This window comes from Lipotes vexillifer, unplaced genomic scaffold (genome assembly GCF_000442215.2).
Source record: "Lipotes vexillifer unplaced genomic scaffold, Lipotes_vexillifer_v1.1 scaffold313, whole genome shotgun sequence".
Lineage (NCBI taxonomy): Eukaryota > Metazoa > Chordata > Mammalia > Artiodactyla > Lipotidae > Lipotes > Lipotes vexillifer.
The window spans coordinates 273,329-291,709 of NW_006781950.1; the positions used below are offsets into that span (position 1 = coordinate 273,329).

General features: G+C 37.1%; 1 protein-coding gene across 1 annotated transcript in view; it reads right to left on the minus strand.

The window, feature by feature from the left end:
• Positions 1-17,615, minus strand: part of RAPH1 (Ras association (RalGDS/AF-6) and pleckstrin homology domains 1) — a 49,230-nt gene extending 31,615 nt beyond the window's left edge. Inside the window, exons 1-4 of the mRNA XM_007454883.1 lie at positions 17,495-17,615; positions 13,222-13,327; positions 11,897-12,402; positions 811-891 (exon numbers count right to left, since the gene is read on the minus strand). Of these exons, the coding sequence (XP_007454945.1) occupies positions 811-891; positions 11,897-12,402; positions 13,222-13,327; positions 17,495-17,614 (813 nt within the window). The 5' untranslated portion in view covers position 17,615. The remainder of the gene's footprint in view (positions 1-810; positions 892-11,896; positions 12,403-13,221; positions 13,328-17,494) is intronic.
• Between the last annotated feature and the right edge of the window lie 766 nt (positions 17,616-18,381).

An 18,381-nucleotide genomic window follows, 5' to 3' on the forward strand; every position in this document is an offset into this window, starting at 1 on the left:
GTTACTACCAGTATTTTTAAAGGATAGGAAGGAAGGAAGGGAAGGAGGGGAGAAGGGAAGGTCAGAGGGAATCTGATTCAACTGCGTGGGGGTCAGGGACTTTTTTTTTTTTTTTTTTAATTCTTCATAGATGACTGAAGCAGCACTGTCTAATGGAAATATAATATGAACTACAAATGTAATTTAAAGTTTTCTAGTAACCACTTTTTAAAAAAAGTAAAAAGAAAATGATGAAATAAACTAATATTAGCATCTTTTATTTTACATTCTTTTTTTCATACTAAGTCTTCAAAATCCAGTATGTGTTTTTATCTTTATAGCACATCTCAATTTGGATTAACATTTGAAGTGCTTAATAGCCTCTTGTGGCTAGTGGCTACCGTATGGAACAGCGCAGCTCTGAAGCATCCAGGTGTGTCAACCACCGACCAGAGGATACATTTTTGAAGAAATTAGGTTTTCTGTTAAGCATTAGTGCAGAAGAGTCATTGCACTTGATATCCCCATTCTGAAGAACAGCTAAATTTAGTAATATCTTGAGAAATTTACAGAAGCCCTTAGCTTAATAAAAAAGGTTCTGATATAAAATTTCTCTATACCAGATATACAACCACCAACATAACCTTACCATGAGTTTTAATATTCAATGGTACTGTATCATACAGTTGCTCATTTGTTTCTGCTTATTAAGCTTTGTGTTAAAAAAATTGAGATATATGACAAGGTTTCACCATCAGGAGTTCTAGAGAATGCATTCCTCTTCACTGATAAAATGTGAGTAGTCCCAATGGACATGTTTACAGAACTTACAGGTGTCAGCTCAGCCTGTTCTTCTGTGAAGTCAATATGACGCTTGGCCTGCTTGCTGGGACATCTCAGAGAAATAGCATGCTGTGAAAATGCAGGAAGGAAGAAAATGATAGGTAAAGGAGGTGGAAAAGGGCAGTTCTCATTATCATGCAGGAAGAGAAAAAGATCACTGAAATGAATCATTGAAACAAAATAGTAATGAAAAGTTGCATGCACCTCATTATACTGTGCAAAAATAGAAAAGGTAAGAACCAGATGATCCTAACCCTTGATAATTTAAGGATAACCTCACTCTCCTTCTGCACAGTAGAGCTCTATCGGAGAACTACACAGAAACAGTGTGTCCAGTACCAATTCATACTGAACCCCAACTGGGCCTTAACTGTTCTTTGGCAGTACTCTTAATCTTTTCTCCTTTAAGTCATTCCCTCTAAGCTTGTTCTTAGAGGGAACAAATAGTTTCCAAGTTCTTCAGCTTCTTGGTTTCATCCTTCAACCTCTTCCTATGACCTCACTTCCTTCCATTTCTAAGAAAATCGCCTCTATCATGAGGATCTTCATCCCTAAAATGTATCCTACAACTACACCCATATTCTCATCCTTCTCTCCACTTCTATATGAGTAAATACCCTTTTTTCCCCTCCAAAGCTAACCATGTCCTAGATCCCACTCATTCCCCTTCTAATATCTCAGTCTCTGATACTCAACTGGTCTAGCTTACTGGGGCTGAGAAGGACAGAAAAACATTCAATTCTTCTGGGTACCCTCCTCTTGTTAAACTATTATTTTTTACTTTCATTATTTTTTACTTTTGAATTCAGCTACGGTGTACCTCTTGCACTTATCCCTTAATTCCCTGCAATCTAGCATCCACCTTTCTTCTCCAAAGTCTTCATCCTCTGAGTTGTAATGCATTCTGTAATTCATTCTCAAAGTCATCAATGACCTTTTAACCAAGGTTTCTGTCTTTCCTATGATAGTACTTTCCTCACTGTACTAAAATTGCTTCTTTGGTTGTCTGTATTGACACCCCTTTCCGCAGACAATAAATTATAATCTCCTAAGGACATTGTGTATTATGTTCATAGTTTTATCCCTTACAGCCCGACACAGAGTCTAGGTGCTCCAATATTTATGGAATGTATGAATAACTATTACTTCTCGGCCTTCATGCCACTTGCTTGGCCAGATCAAGACTGTTTTTCCTTTCCCCTCAATACATTTTCTCAGTCAACATATCCTATAGCACTGTGTCAATCACTGCATCAATGGGAGGCCTATCAAATCTATAATGCCATTACCCTCATTTTTAGGAAATAAAGACTAAAGTATTAAGGGCTAAAAAGGCATGATAAATGCAACCAACTCTCAAATGGTTCAGGGAAAAAATATATATACATAAGAAATAATAAAGTGTGGCAAAACGTTAAAAATTAGTGAACATGAGTAAAGAGTTTCATGAGTTCTTTGTACTATTCTTTCAAATTTTTGTAAATTTGACATTATTTCAAAATAAAAAGTTTAAAAAATATATATTCTCTCTAGGCTCAATCTCACACAAGCTCCCATCATATTTCTAAACACTTATTGGTTAGTTAAAAAAAAAAATCACAATCCAAGGTGTTCAACAAGAGACGGCTGCCTGTATGCCATGTTAAACAGTATGATGGAACATTATATTATTAAAATTCAACATATCCTTACCAAAAATGAATATACATATGGGAAGTAACAAAGACAATAGAAAACAGTACATATGCAAACAAAGATTAAATGTTGTTACCTTAATAAAGATGAAAAGGGATTATGCAATGATAGAAATCATTTATTTAATGTTAAATAGGTTCCATTTCCATAAAATATTTAAATACTACAAAAAAGTTATCTTCCCAAATCTAATTTTTATCTTTTCTTCATCACTACTTTCATGAATCTAAAGCTGTGCTCAAAACACACACGAGAAGTGAATGTGAAAGTCAATTCTGCACACAAATTTTGCTCCATACCTTCTCAGTTTCAAAAACTTTCATTTGTTATAAAGCTATCACGTTCTCTATCAATCTCTCAAAAACTCTCCACAAATCTCTGCAAAGCAAGTTATGGATCACTGCTTTCTTGAACCGAATCTGTAACGTGTTAAAAGTACCATTTATGAGCCAGAATCTTGTGGGGGGAGGATGTATAGAGAAGCATTGATCTGAACACAGGAGCCCAACCATAATCAAGAAATGACCTTCTACCAAAACCATGGTTACAAAATAAAACACTTCGTTTTGGTAGCGCACACCTTAGATAACAACTGGAGGAAAGTGGAGGTTTGTGAACACACATTAATGCTTCAATAAAACGTTCATCATCTCTTACTGATGTGTGTATGTGCTCTTCGCAAATATTAAAAATAAATATAGCATGATGGTTAAGAATCCAGACCCTGTGGCCAGAGGGCCTGTTTCAAGTCCCAGCTCAGTCGTTTCCTGGCAATGCGACTCTGGGCTTATTATTTAACCTGTTTCCTCATGTGTAAAATGGTGTAATGACAGCATTTATCTCCAAAAGTTGCTATAAACATTAATGAGTAATAATTACATTACTATTATATCAAAAGTGGGAAACCACCAGCCATCATCTGAATTTTATTTAAGCCTCAATTCATTTAGATTAGAACTAGCTTATAGCTGTTAAATTTTAACAATATATTCGGGAATATACTAAAACACCACAAGATGGGGATGTTGCTGCATAAATCTCTTTGCCTTTTTTCTACTGCCCATGTAGTTCTGTCTCTAGGTCTGGATCTGAGAAGCACTGGCCAGTCTAGCCTTGTCTTGATCCTCTTTCAATTCTGTGATGAAACAGCAAGGTATTGCTGACTGCCTGGGTTCAAATCCTTGGGAAAGTTATTTAGTCACTCTGCCTTAGTTCCTTTCATTGTAAAATAGAGGTAATGGTACCTATTCCACAAGGCACTGTACAGATTCAGTGTGTTAGGCATGTAAAGCACAATGCCCAACACAGAATAAGCACTCAAAATAGTAGCTGATATTATTTTCTCTTTTTCCCCCTCTTCTGTTTATTCCTCTCCTAGATATGTAACTGGCCATTATATAGCCAGTATAAGGTTCTTTACCAGCTCTCCCAACACAAAACAAAACAGAAAAGAAAAACAAAACAGACGTAAAACCAAATAAAGATGTGTTTTCACTTCCTCAAGGAAACACTGCATATATTTCTAAGAAACCCACACAATAAGGATCAGGGCATATATGCCAGTGTTGACTGGGTGGTGTGTCTGAAAAGTGTCTATGAGTGATGACCAGGCTTTTCCCCTGGCTTTCACCAATCTTCAGTTCTTCTTTCATCTGATACCTATTCCTTCTATTAAACTCACTAGGCCAGTGAAATCTAGAATTAAACACCAAGTTAGTACACGTGAATAAATTTCAGTGAGATGTAGCAACATAGCCACTAGAATTTTAGGCAAAATGTAGCTGTAATAATTAATAACCCCAATCTTTTAGATATGTAGGCCTCCAAGTTTCAGAAAGCCCTGTGCTCCCACCTGGTTAATACTTCAGAGCAAAAGGTTGTTTTCTAAGAATAATTTGGGACTTCAATGCCAATGCTACCTGATATTACAACACAATTGCTGTTTTCTTTCCAATACCTCAAAATTTCTGCACACATTAGTCCTAAAATAGTTCGGGAAAGTAAAAGAAGTAAAGGAATTGCACTGAAGCTATGATATGCTGTGTTGTATATCACAAGTTATAATGGTGTATCCATGAAATATTTCATTTAAAAAACCCTATATACATAAGGGAAAAATATATAACACTGAAAAGTTTTAGCAGCTCAGATATTTACGGAATTTTTCCTATCAAAATATTTATAATACGATCATCAAATATTCTTAAAGATTCAGCAAAACTTTTTGAATCTACCATAAACTTCAGTAAAAGCTTCTAAAAGCATTTTCACTTTAAAAACACATTTTTGTGTATAAAATTCCAAATTCAGAGGAATCATTAGTTTAAATCCCACCAGAAAATAAACATACAGGTATATTTTAGCACTAACCTTTTATCAGTAGACCCTACTTTATATAAAATTTATAACATGAAATTACTATTTAAATTTGAAAACTGCTGTCTTATTAAAAATTATTGTTTTATCAGTTAATGTGAATAAAAGTACCAGCAAGTCAGCTGCAACATTTATTTCACATTGCTTTAGATATAAAGAGCCTTAATTTACTTCAACTACAATGAATTCTAATTTTAAAAACTTAGCAAATGAACATTACTGATGGATTTCATAAGAATACTAACAAATTACTCTGTAACTCATTTTTACGTTTATCCATGGAAAATATTTTTATGCTTAAAGCATTCTTTAACATTCAGGGAATAATCAGCTTCACTTTAAGATACTGATAAAAGTTGGGAGGCAAATGTTGTAGTTTTGGAATTCAAATATAGACTTCCCAGTTATTTGACCTGCTTAATCTCTTCTTTGGAATAATGCCCGTACCAAAGGGATAGCGGGAGGCTTAAATGAAATAAACATATGTGAAGTGCCTGGAAGCACAGTGTTTCAACGAAAGTCAAGAAAGAGAAAGGAGGGGAAAAAGACATACTCTCCCTGATGTGAAATTATACTGTGCCTATCCCTGCTGGCTTCAGAGAGCAAGGAGGCAGAAAGATAAGCCACAGAATTATTTATTTTTGAATGGGCAGTTTGAATACCCACATCCCCAAGACGAAATAGTACCAATTTCAAATTGATTTTTCCAACTGGTATTTGTATCACCAAACTTCAGTGCAAGTAACTATTCTGTCCTAGGTTTCTTAAAACAGGTATAATTACTTCCTCTAAAGAACTTAGTGGTGTCTAAAAAAAAAGTTTCACTATCAGAATTTTTACATATTACTTCACCCACGGCACTCTGTCCACTATCTTGAAAGAAAATAATTGCTGATAATTTTAGAGTGCAAGACTTCTAGACAAAGATGGACTGAACATGTGCATATATTTAAATGCTCATTCAAATATCTGACTGCTTCTTACGAGCCAAATAATGTTCCAGGTGCTAAAGACACATCAGGAATCAAAGAAATCTTTCAAAAATTTCCTCTCCTCCTGGACCTCACGTTCAAGTGGGAGAAGACAGATGAGCAAAATAAAAGAAGTAAAGGACTTCCCTGGTGGCACAGTAGTTAAGAATCCGCCTGCCAGTGCAGGGGGCACGTGTTCAAGCCCTGGTCTGGGAAGATCCCACATGCCGCGGAACAACTAAGCCCATGTGCCACAACTACTGAGCCTGTGCTCTAGAACCCGTGAGCCACAACTACTGAGCCCGCGTGCCACAACTACCGAAGCCCGTGGCCCTAGAGCCCGTGCTCCACAAGAGAAGACACTGCAATGAGAAGCCCGCGCACCGCAATGAAGAGTAGCCCCTGCTCGCCGCAACTAGACAAAGCCTGCACGCAGCAATGAAGACCCAACGCAGCCAAACATACATACATACACACATAAATAAATAAATTTATTTTTTAAAAAAGTAAAATATATAGTATTTTAAATGGTGATAAAATAAAGAGAAATATAAAGCAGAAAAGGAAGATAAAAAGTATCACAGGGCAGAGGAAGAGGAGTTCAATTTTAAAATAGGGTGATCACAGAAGGCCTCACTGGGAAAGTGACATTTGAGCAAATCCCTAAAGGTAGTAAAGGGGTACTATCACAGGGAAGGGCATCCAGGCAGGGGGACAAGCGAAAAGTCTCTGAGGCAAGCTCTGACTTCTGGCAACGAACAACTGGGAGGCAGTATGGCTGACAGAGTAAGGGAGGGAGGAAAGAAAGGAATACAGGAGCAGGCAACAGGAAAGCAGATCTGGTAAGGCCCTGCAGGCCACTGTAGGGATTTTGGTTTGATACCGAGTAAGATACAAAGCCTTTGGGTTTGAAAGGAGGAGGGGCAAGATCAGACTTACCTTTAATAGGACCACTCTGGCTGACATGTGGATAACAGACTGTTAAGGGAATGGTGAACACAGAAGACTAATCGGGGAGGCTACTGCAAAAATCTATATCAAGACAGGGTTGGCTTGGTGGCAGTGAAGGTGGTGAGAAGTGGTCAAATTCTGGATATAATCTGAAGTTAAGGCAACAGAACTGGCTGCTGGATTGGAAGCAGGGTGGGGAAAAAAAAAAGAGAAGGAGATAAAGACTCCAAGGGTTTTGCTTGATGAACTGGAAGGACAGAATAGCCATTAACTGAGATGGAGAAGACTGAAGGAGGAATAAGTTTGGGAGAAAAAAATCAGGGCTTCACTTTTAGACCAGTTAAATCTGAGTTACCTATTAGATAACCAAATAGAGATATTGATTAGAAATAGGATGCATGAGCCTGGAGTTCAGGGGAGAGGCACTGGCTAAAGAAACCTGTATTCCCTTGAATCTAAGATAATTTAGTGCTGGTATTTCTTGATCTTTATCAGAAACTGTCAACAGACAGCTTCACACAACACAGTGTAATTGCCATCTTGCTGACAGTGAGTGACCGATGCCACCTGCTTTAGAACATGGCTCCTCAATCTTGGCACTACTTTGGGTCAGATACTTGTTTGCTGTGGAGGCTGTCCTGTGCCCTACCCACCAGATGCCAGGAGCACCCTTCTATCACTGACAGCCAAAAACGTCCTCTGGGGGATAAAATAGCTCCCAGTTGAGAACCATTATTTTTAGAGGGACTAAGATGTAGGGGGGGAAATGTGCCTTAAATAAATGATAGGGTATTAAAATTTGGGAGTTGTCAGTGTGTAAGATCACAAAAGGAGTAGATACAGATAGAAAGGTAGTCTGAGGACTGCACCTTGGGGCACTCCAAGGTCAAGAGACAGTAGACATGAAAAGGAGACTGTGAACGGCCAATGAGATAGTTCCAATCCCTCCCCAAATCTCACTAAAACAAAGATAAAGGGTTTGGTTGTTGCTGCTGTTTTAAAGACAAACTCATAAGAAGACATGACAAAAATTTGGAAGCCAGAAAGCATATGGCTGAGTGGTAAAAAAAAAAAAAAAAAAACACTCAGCAGGCCCAAGGAAAGCTGAATGCTAAGCCAGCACTGGAGAAAAGCAGAGGAGCACCCCAATTTACATTCTGTAACCTCAAATGACTCCAGAATCAGCAGAAGTGAATGAAGGTGGGACTAAAAGCAGGACTGGTTGAAAGCATATTTAAGAAATCAGTTAATTCCCAGATTTCCTCCTTTCCTGCCACCAGCAGCAGTCTCAGGTTCAGACTGATATTCATTCATAGGACCCCAAAGGCCACAGCTTGGCACCAGGTTCATTTAGCTCTGCAGAAAGACAAAGACAAAGACAGCATGCTAGCATGAGGCTCGCTATCTTCAGAAGGGGTTTATACAGTCCACCAGGGGCCTTTTTCGGACCCAATGCTGTAAGAGAAAGAGATCATGTGAATAAGTACAGAAAACACCCTGGCTTAGGGAAACTCCATGCTCCACAGGAACCAGGAGCATATTTTAACAGCCCATGAGTGTAGGTTCCAGGGTCCCTGGAGGGATATGTTCATGCTCACCTACAAGAGTCACACATTGCACAACAGGAGTCAAGTTCAGTGTCTTTTCACAGGCTTCTATAGTTCACTCACAGTCTTCCTGATCCATATGCACTCACCAATCAGCATCAATTTACAATAAACAATATTACCTGGATACGTTATATATTCATTAATCAAGTTTCTAGTAAAGAATGCCGGGAGAAGGAAAATCCAAGGTCATTTCCCATGAATAAAAGGGCTCAGACCTGCTATTATTAACCCTTTCTACTTACACAGTGATTCTCAAATGGGGGCAATTTTGCCTCACAGGGAACACGCAGCAATGTCTGGAGACATTTCTAGTTGTCACAACTGGAGGGATGTATGTAGTACTGGCACCTAGTGGGTAGATGCCAGGGATGCTGCTAAACATCCTACAATGCACAGGAGAGCTCCCACAACAAAGAATTATGCAGCCCAGATGTCAATAGCCTTGACCTAAAAGGATTAAATGGCAGGTTGTGTTGAGGAGCACTCCACATCCCATGCCTTCTTTCCCAAATGAGTGCTAAAGCATTGGCAGCCAAGCATATGCCCTCCATGCAGGGGATTGGAAGAATCTTCTCTGGAGAAGCTTACCCACCTGACAGAAAAGACCTAAGAATGATACTAGAATAAAGACTGCAAAAGACAAAGAAGAACTTTAAGAAGATGAAATTAATAGAACACCAATTTTGTTCAAACCAAGTATGAGATTTAATCAACTGGGAGAAAGTTTGGAGTAGAAATAGTGATAAACATACAAAAAGCTATTTTGAAATCTAAAGACAATTCTTAATTCCAGGAAAAGCAAAAGGTAATGTCCCCAAAAGGAAATGTAACAGAAGTATATACAGTTTAGCAGTAAATTGCATGTATACAGTCACGATAATACAAACACTGAATAGTTATCCAACCAAAATATATTCGAAGGATGGGGGAACGGGAGGGGAGAAAAGAGGGGAACTGTCTAAGGAGCACTATATCCTAATTTCCAAAGTGAGAAGACAGTAGGTAATACATACAACTGAAAAAAAAAATCAAGAAATAGCGATATACTTATAGATTTAATGATAGGTAAATACACTAAGAATCAGCTGAAAGAGTAGAAAGCACTTACCTCTGCGAGCAGAATACAGGGTGCATGAGTGTGTGTGTGTACGTGTAGCAAAGTTTTTTTGGTAACAAGTCTCTTTAGAACTATATGATTGTTTTTTAAATTAATTTATTATTTTTTTAAATTTTTGGCTGCATTGGGTCTTCGTTGCTGCGTGCAGGCTTTAACTAGTTGAGGCGAGGGGGGCTACTCTTCGTTGCGGCACACAGGCTTCTCATTGCAGTGGCTTCTCTTGTTGCGGAGCACACCGCAGGCTTCAGTAGTTGTGGCTCGCGGTCTCTAGAGCGCAGGCTCAGTAGTTGTGGCGCACAGGCTTAGTTGCTCCGCGGCACGTGGGATCTTCTCAGACCAGGGATCGAACCCTATCCCCTGCATTGGCAGGTGGATTCTTAACCGCTGTGCCAATAGGGAAGTCCCTAGAACTATATGACTCTTTAACTCCATGCATGCAAAACTAAAGTATTTTTTAAAAAATTGTATTTGAGTCTGGTGGTAATTTGATACACTGGTTTGTGATCTAGCAAGCCTCCCTTAGTTTTCTTGGTTTGCATTAGAACAGACTAGATCCAAAAAAAGTACATTGAAACAAGTTCCAGATTTGTTAAGCCACTTTTCTACCCACCTGGGCAAGGCAAAAGAACAGGCTGGACAGAGAAGACTTTTAACTCCTTTCCCTGCTTTTTGCTGGCTTACTCACCAAACCTTATACTAAAGTCTTATATAAATATTATACCATTGAACACTGGTATCCTTGCCCATGGATACCACTAGATACTGTGTGAAGTGTTTGCTAGAAGACTTCACTTTTTACTTTATTTGCTCTTCAACTGTTACTTATAATGAGCGTACTTTACAGAGTGAACTTTATAATGAGTGTATTTTACAGATGGAAACACACACATACACACCAAGATTCTTAATTAGTTCATAACCTGTCCTCATGCATTTTGACCCAACTCAAAATAATCTGATTGGAAAGAAGGAATATCAACACACAAAACACAGAATAACCAAACAAGCTCATCCCTAATAAAATATTGCTCATTTCCCAACAGGTAAGCCTAAAAGATATAAGTGATGCATGCTAAGTAGCTGGTGCTAAATATAATGCCAAGGTATCACAAGGCAGAAATAAGTTTTCAAGTTCTCTATAGAATATATACCGCTTAGAAAAGTTTCATTTTAAATAAATGAAAGTTTACTCTTTGATGTAATTTGCTAACTTTCTTTACAAGCAATAAAACTTAAATTTATCTCCAAACTACCATGATTCATGCTTCTTTTGTGCTCCACAGTGCCTAGAACAAAGTACTAGTGGATACCAAGAGTTACTGACGGATGGAAATTAACCTAATGAATTAAATCAATGGTGGGGAAATCAATAATATTGAGTAACAGGTGTAAATTCTGAATTTCTCTGCAATTCCTTAAACAATGTTTTATAAGATTTTACCGTAGTATTGATTAATATAAATTATTTTACCCTGTATTAGAGAGCACTATATATATAAACTGAATGGAAGGCTGGCTTTATTCTGCCCCATAGGTTTTCTTCTTTCTTGCTGCTACCTTATAACAAAATTGCCTTCTCCTTGATGAAAAAAACTCAATAAAGAATTCATCAAAGCTCAGCTTTTACTAAACTTACTTTATCACAGATCCATTCCTTACCCTCACCCCATCACATCCAGAAAAACTTCATCTTTTAAAATCTGTTCATGCATATTATATCACTTCTGATTCTCTGAACCACCGTATGAGGAAGGTAGACCATGTACTATTAGCTCCACTTTACTTATGAGAAATTGAAGTTCACAAAGATTGAATAACTCATGTAGGTCTGATGGGTAGTGAAACACTTGGAACCAAGTTTTCCAATTCCAAGCCCAGTGGCTCTTTTCACTACATCACACCGACTCTTTGACAATAAAATGGAGTAAACCCTGAGAGCTAGAATCTGGGAGAATTATACTGGGGATATGAGTCATTTTCTCAAACGGTTATTTTGTAATAAACATATATTAGAAAGCAATTATTTCAGCTTAATAGCTATCATAACTTTACAAAATATTAAATATAAATTATATTTCAAGTTTTTAAATCATGTGATACAACTGACACTAATTTAAGGACTTCAAATAGTCACAAGAATAAAACTGAAGAAACTAAATCTCTTCTTAATCATCTTTATGATACTGCTATATCTGGTAATATATTCTGTAGTCTGATTTTAAAGCTTAGCTCAGAGGTATTCTTGACAAACTTTAAATGTAGAAAAAACAGGAAAGTTGATTAGAACTGCATTTTAAAAATATCATTTCTTCCTTAATACTGAAATACCAGGGAAGAAAGTTCCATCCCCTTACCTCAGTAATTGGCTGCCCCTGATGTGTCAAATCCAGTTCTTGAGGGCGTGTTACTTTATCAATATCCAAAGAGTCCATGCTAGAGGCTGCAGAAGTGATGCTTGAACGAGAGGAGTTACTAATAGAGCGTACTTCAGCATCACTCACTGTGCCCGCTGATGCTGTTCTCCTGTGCTGATTAGTTACTAAGGACTTAGTATCTTCTAGTACAGACTGCTGAGCAGCCTCATCCATGCTCAAGGAGGCCTGTTCTAACTGTGCAGTGATGTCATCCAGGGAGTAGTTGGCATGAGATGGTTTAGTTATCCTATTAGAGGAAGAAGACAATCCTTTCAAGGTGCCATGTTTTGATGTATGTCGGCTAGCAGGTAACTTCTGAGTGGCTTTTGTTTCTGTGATTTGACGCTTACTATTTCCTGCACCAATACTGCTGAGCTCCTGCTCTATTGAGCAAAGATCGGCCATTAGGGCATCCAGATCCACAGTTTCTCCCTGATTCAGAGCTTCTGCAATGAACAACATGAATGATGTTTCCAGAACACAATGAATTAGAATTTATACATTCTATTATAAATCAGTTAATGAATGCCAGGGGAAAAGCAAAAAAATTCACCCTATTGGGCCTAACATCTATCAAATACAGGATTTCTAACAGTTTTTTGTTTTAAATTCCAAGAGAAAATTTTAGAAGCAAAAAGTCCATCTTTTAAGATTTGTAGTAATCAGAGAATAAAATTATGAGTTGAAAGATAAAAATAATGGAAAAATTGTATACTGTTCCATGGTTTTAACCACATCCCCCATGCAATTTTTTACCAGAGGCTCTAAGTTGTTAATATGACCATTGCCCTGGTGGAGATGTTAATACCTAAAGATCTGAGGGCATAAAAAGAGAAATGTCAAACCCTAAAAAAATTACCGATTTAAATGTCAGTTCCAAGAACTAAAAGCTGACTAGGTAGCGTTCATTAAATAAAGGCCAGAGGGGCTGGTTTTAAATTAATAACAAGTAATTTCACTTTCACTGGACTTTATTCCAGTGAAAATACAACAATGCGATTAAGTTTGCTGTAGGATTCTACCTGAGTATGTACTTTGTCAATTATTAATAACTCAACTAGAAAACTATTTTAGTTATGTTCCAGTTTGTTTTTTCTGTGATGATTTGAATTAGTAATAAAATGTACAAATCAAGAAATATAAGAACTCAGTCAAGTTATGCATATAAGGTTTTTATATTGAGCTATTTGTAATTGTTACCGTATTATTTCTACATTATATAACTTAATACACTGTTTTACATTTTATTTCCAATTACATCTTACCATTCAAGTTGTATATGGAGAAACGATAAGAAAAATTGGCCATGTTTGTTTCCTGGCGAAGAGGAGATCTTTTTATTGGTTCCGTGGGCTTGTCAGAATCCAAACTCTTTAAAAAACAAAGTTTAAGAAGTCATATTAAATTCAGGCTTCAATTATAATAAAAAGATGAATAAAGTTTTTTTTTTATGATTAAGTGAACTGTCATATAATAGTTAATACAACCAAAGTTCTTCTAAGTAATAGCATTAAGGAAAAGTATAATTGGTTTTCATATCATTTTGGTTATAGTTTCTTCCATTTTTAGATATATGCTTACTTAAGGCACTTGAGATAGTTACAGTTTGGAGTAAATATCTTTCCAAATATTGAATACATCAAGTATAGTAACTGAGCTCGTTTTACATAAATTCACTATAAAAGAAGCTAGGTACATGAATATGGGCATGGTAAGATAAGAAATAATGCAGAGAATTCTGTTTTCTCTCTCCTCAAAGGAATTTGTTTTTTGGTCCAACAGAGCCTCATTCTTGGAATGAATTACCCTGGAGATAAGGCACAATTCTGGACCCAAAACTATGAGACCCTAGATCTTAATGGCTACAACTTCAAACAATGATGGAATGTCCTTGTTCTTTGCAAGCTCTACTAAGGTGAGGGCAAACTGTAAATAGCTATACTGCCTGTGATTAAGTCTACAATCACACTGAACTTCAGGGCAGGGTGCCTTGTAAGTTAACTCACCACCTCTTTAAGATTTTTAAATTATTTATTTATTTAATTTATTTATTTTTGGCTGCATCGCGTCTTAGCTGTGGCATGCGGGATCTTCGTTGAGGCATGCAGGATCTTTTGTTGCAGGATGCAGGCTTCTCCCTAGTTGTGGCGTGTGGGTTTTCTCTTCTCTAGTTGAGGCGTGTGAGCTCAGTAGTTGTGGCACGCAGGCTTAGTTACCCTGTGGCATGTGGGATCTTAGTTCCCTGACCAAGGATCAAACCCGCGTCCCCCTCATTGTTAAGGTGGATTCTTTACCACTGGATCACCAGGGAAGTCCCAACTCACCATCTTTTTAAATGACACTTTTTTTCCTCTCCAACCTTTCTACAATAAGGAAGATAAGGTGTTTACAACAGAGAAATTCAGGGAAAGGGTCAATAGTTATTTAGTGTCTATTTAAATAAATTTGTAAATATTACGATTAGTCTTTTAAAATTTTAATTTCTTTATAATTATCAAATAGATTTCAAATGAAAAAGAATGCTGAATAGTCTATTTGTAGAATCATGGAATTAGATTAGAATGCTATCTTCTTTATTCATTTGTTTCAACTGAATCCATTTAGATAGTGTCCATCCAGGTTTTTTTTGTTTTTCTGTTTTTTTTTAACATCTTTATTGGGGTATAATGGCTTTACAATGGTGTGTTAGTTTCTGCTTTATAACAAAATGAATCAGTTATACATGTACATATGTTCCCATACCTCTTCCCTCTTGCGTCTCCCTCCCTCCCACCCTCCCTATCCCACCCATCCAGGTGGTCACAGAGCACCGAGCTGATCTCCCTGTGCTATGCGGCTGCTTCCCACTAGCTATCTACCTTACGTTTGGTAGCGTATATATGTCCATGCCTCTCTCTCACTTTGCCACAGCTCACCCTTCCCCCTCCCCATATCCTCAAGTCCGTTCTCTAGTAGGTCTGTGCCTTTATTCCTGTCTTACCCCTAGGTTCTTCATGACATTTTTTTTCTTAAATTCCATATATACGTGTTAGCATACAGTATTTGTCTTTCTCTTTCTGACTTACTTCACTCTGTATGACAGACTCTAGGTTTATCCACCTCATTACAAATAACTCAATTTCATTTCTTTGTATGGCTGAATAATATTTCATTGTATATATGTGTCACATCTTCTCTATCCATTCATCTGATGACGGGCACTTAGGTTGTTTCCATCTCCGGGCTATTGTAACATCCAGTTTTTAAAGCTATCATCTGAAGGAGATCCACAGCCATTCAGTGTCTTATTTCAAAGTTTCGGGAAACAGCTAGGAAATTCTCCTTTAACCTCAAACCAAAATCTTCTGCTGCAATTTAAGGCCTAATCCTCCTTCTCTAAGTGGAAATGAAGAATAGTATGTAGGTAATGTTTTCAGTAAAACTTGAATATAATTGAAAACATATTAAAACTCAATCTACTCATCAGTTCAAATAAACAAATACTTATTATAATTATCTGCTGTGTCCATGGTGCTGGGGCAAAAAGGGAAATAATAAGAAATACTCCTTGATGCCAAGAAATGGGTAATCTAGTAGAGTGGTTTTTTAACATTTTTTTTTTTTTTGGCAGGGGGTGGAGTCAAGGTGGGAGTGGAGGTCATTGAGAATGTGATAAAAGCCATGAAACTTCTTCCAGAAAAATGCAAATACATATAAAATTTTGCAAACAATTTCAGATGATTCAACAACCACTTAAAACTGATTTAATATAAAGCTGAAAATCCATTAACATCGTTTGGGTAATACAGGTGCACAGATGACTCTGTAGTTAACTAAAATGAGGAAATAAATAAGAACTTAAGTTTCAGCCACCAACTTAGTAAGTAAAATATTTTTTGAAAATTTCTGAAGTGTTAAAAAGCAACTTGCTAGCAGCGAGCCATGTTATGCAATAGTTTTAACCTGTTTTCTCTCTAAAGACAGCTTCATACATAAAAAAAGAACTGTCACAGCATTAGTTTAGGAGCCAACTTTTTTGATGAATGGCTATTCACATCTGTATGTCAGGGAATTTAAAATATAGGAGAGAATACAAGGTTTTATTGTATTCAGTAGAAACGCCATCTACAGTGGAGTAGCATGGAGTCTACTCCACCCAGAGTGGCTGGACTGATATCTACCTGTCTTTGCTCTTTTTTGGCCCCTCGCCAGGGATGGACAATAAAACGCAGAGTCAAGGAAACCCCTGGGAGTTCCCTGGTGACCAAGTGGTTAGGATTCCGGGCTTTCACTGCTGTGGCCTGGGTTCAATCCCTGGTCAGGGAACTGAGATCCTACAAGCCACGCAGCATGGCCAAAAAGAAAAAAGGAAACCCCACACATAACAGCTGGCCCTCACATGCTTTCCTTCAAGCATTATCATTTTCTATTTCCTCTTCTTTCCATCCTCTTTCCTTTTTCTCCTCAGCACGGAACTGCATAGCCTAGTCATCATCTCCATGCCAAAATCACTTTTTTTAAAAAAAAATTAAGAATTAAACTGAAATGGTTTGGTAACTACATAAAAGACCTCTATCACCACAAATACTGTTATTTCTTCTGATTGGAGATGAAGAGCATGGTCCTTATGAAATCCTAGCAAGATTGAAAGCGTTCTTCTCAAAATTGATCATTAACAGGCTGTGGTCACAAACATGTCTGCTTTTCAAAATGATCTAGCAAGAATTACATGAAGAGTTTCTCAGTTTCAATCCCAGGCTGATACAGAAACAAACTAGTACTTTAAGTTTCCACCTTACCACCTACTTTTCTACTGGTTAACAAACCTCATACTTAGCAATTTACACAAAAATTCTTCCCGGAGATATTATTTAAGGATGAGTGAAATAAGTTTTGTTCTAATGTTCTTTCTCATTGTCATAAAGTTAACGTTGCTCTAATAAACATAACTATCTTCATATATATTGAATATAATGTATTAACTGGGGTAGAAATAGTATACGCTTTTATTCTAAAAAGTGACCTGGTTTGGAGGATAAAGTCGTTCTTTTTTTTTTTTTAAAAAACCGAAGATCCAATAAAACAAAATGAAAAAGCTCTGCCACTGTTTTCAAATGCAGCCGGGGATGAAATTTTGTCAGTATTCTGGAATCATGTAATAGAAAATATCTGCATGTGAGGATATTATTTATATCGTAAAATGTGTTCATACTCACTAAGTTATAGAATAGGATTTGCTAAAATTTAGATTTTTACATTTTAGGCTTTAAAACTTTTTAGGCAGCAACTCAATTTATGAAACAGATTTTAAGAAATCCCTCTAGATGCACAGAACCTGTCAAAAGCATTTTTTTTTAACTCCTTAAAATAACCACAGAAGACAATATCTTGTGTTCTAGAGTTACTATTCATTTACTTGTTAATGTTTTGGACATTTCCCCTTTATAGCAGTATTTTAAAACATAAACTATATTCATATCCTCATGTCTACACAGTAAAATTTTAGCACATAGTGATGACTTAAAATCCTCAACCAGTTTTTCAAGCACAATTTCTAACCTGAGTGAGTTTGTCTAGCTCCCCCAGCCAGGCTCCAAACATTTTGTCCAGGTCCTGATCTTCCTTGTCACTGTCTTCTTCAGCACCATGGTCAATTTCTTCATCTGACAGCTGCTCCATCTGAAATACAGATATTTGTGTATAATGAATAACTACTGAACTTGAAAAATCATGCAGTGTATGTTCTGATACATGTCGCAACTCTCTGGAGTCAAACTTTAAAAACTAGAGATTATATTATAAAAGGAAACGAAGTCATAAGTGGAGACAAGGTTAACAAGTGAGTAGAAAGGAGCAATTAAGTCTCAAATTTTTAGGATATTGTGAAAGAAGAACAAACTGTATCAGATTATAACCAGATTCACAATGATGATTTTTTTTTTTTAATTTTCTTGGAGTATAGTTGCTTTACAAACAATGATTTTTATTTAAAAAAATTTTTTTTGCGATACGTGGGCCTCTCACTGTTGCGGCCTCTCCTGCTGCGGAGCACAGGCTCTGGACGCGCAGGCTCAGCGGCTGTGGCTCACGGGCCCAGCTGCTCCGTGGCATGTGGGATCTTCCCGAACCGGGGCACGAACCCGTGTCCCCTGCATCGGCAGGCGGACTCTCAACCACTGCGCCACCTGGGAAGCCCACAACAATGATTTTTAAATCACAGACCACTCCCATTAATCACAGGATATTACAGTAGTACAGTTCTTTCCACTAATAGATCCTGCAACACCCCCAAACACCACAGAAAAAAAAAATTTCAGAAGAGTTTAATGAGCAAGTTATTATCTTATTTATTCTGTAAAAATTTGTTCAGATAAGTAGGTATCATGAAAACCTTAGTCCAAAAAGCATTTCAGAGAAAAGACAAAGCAAAAACCTTTAATCTAGTT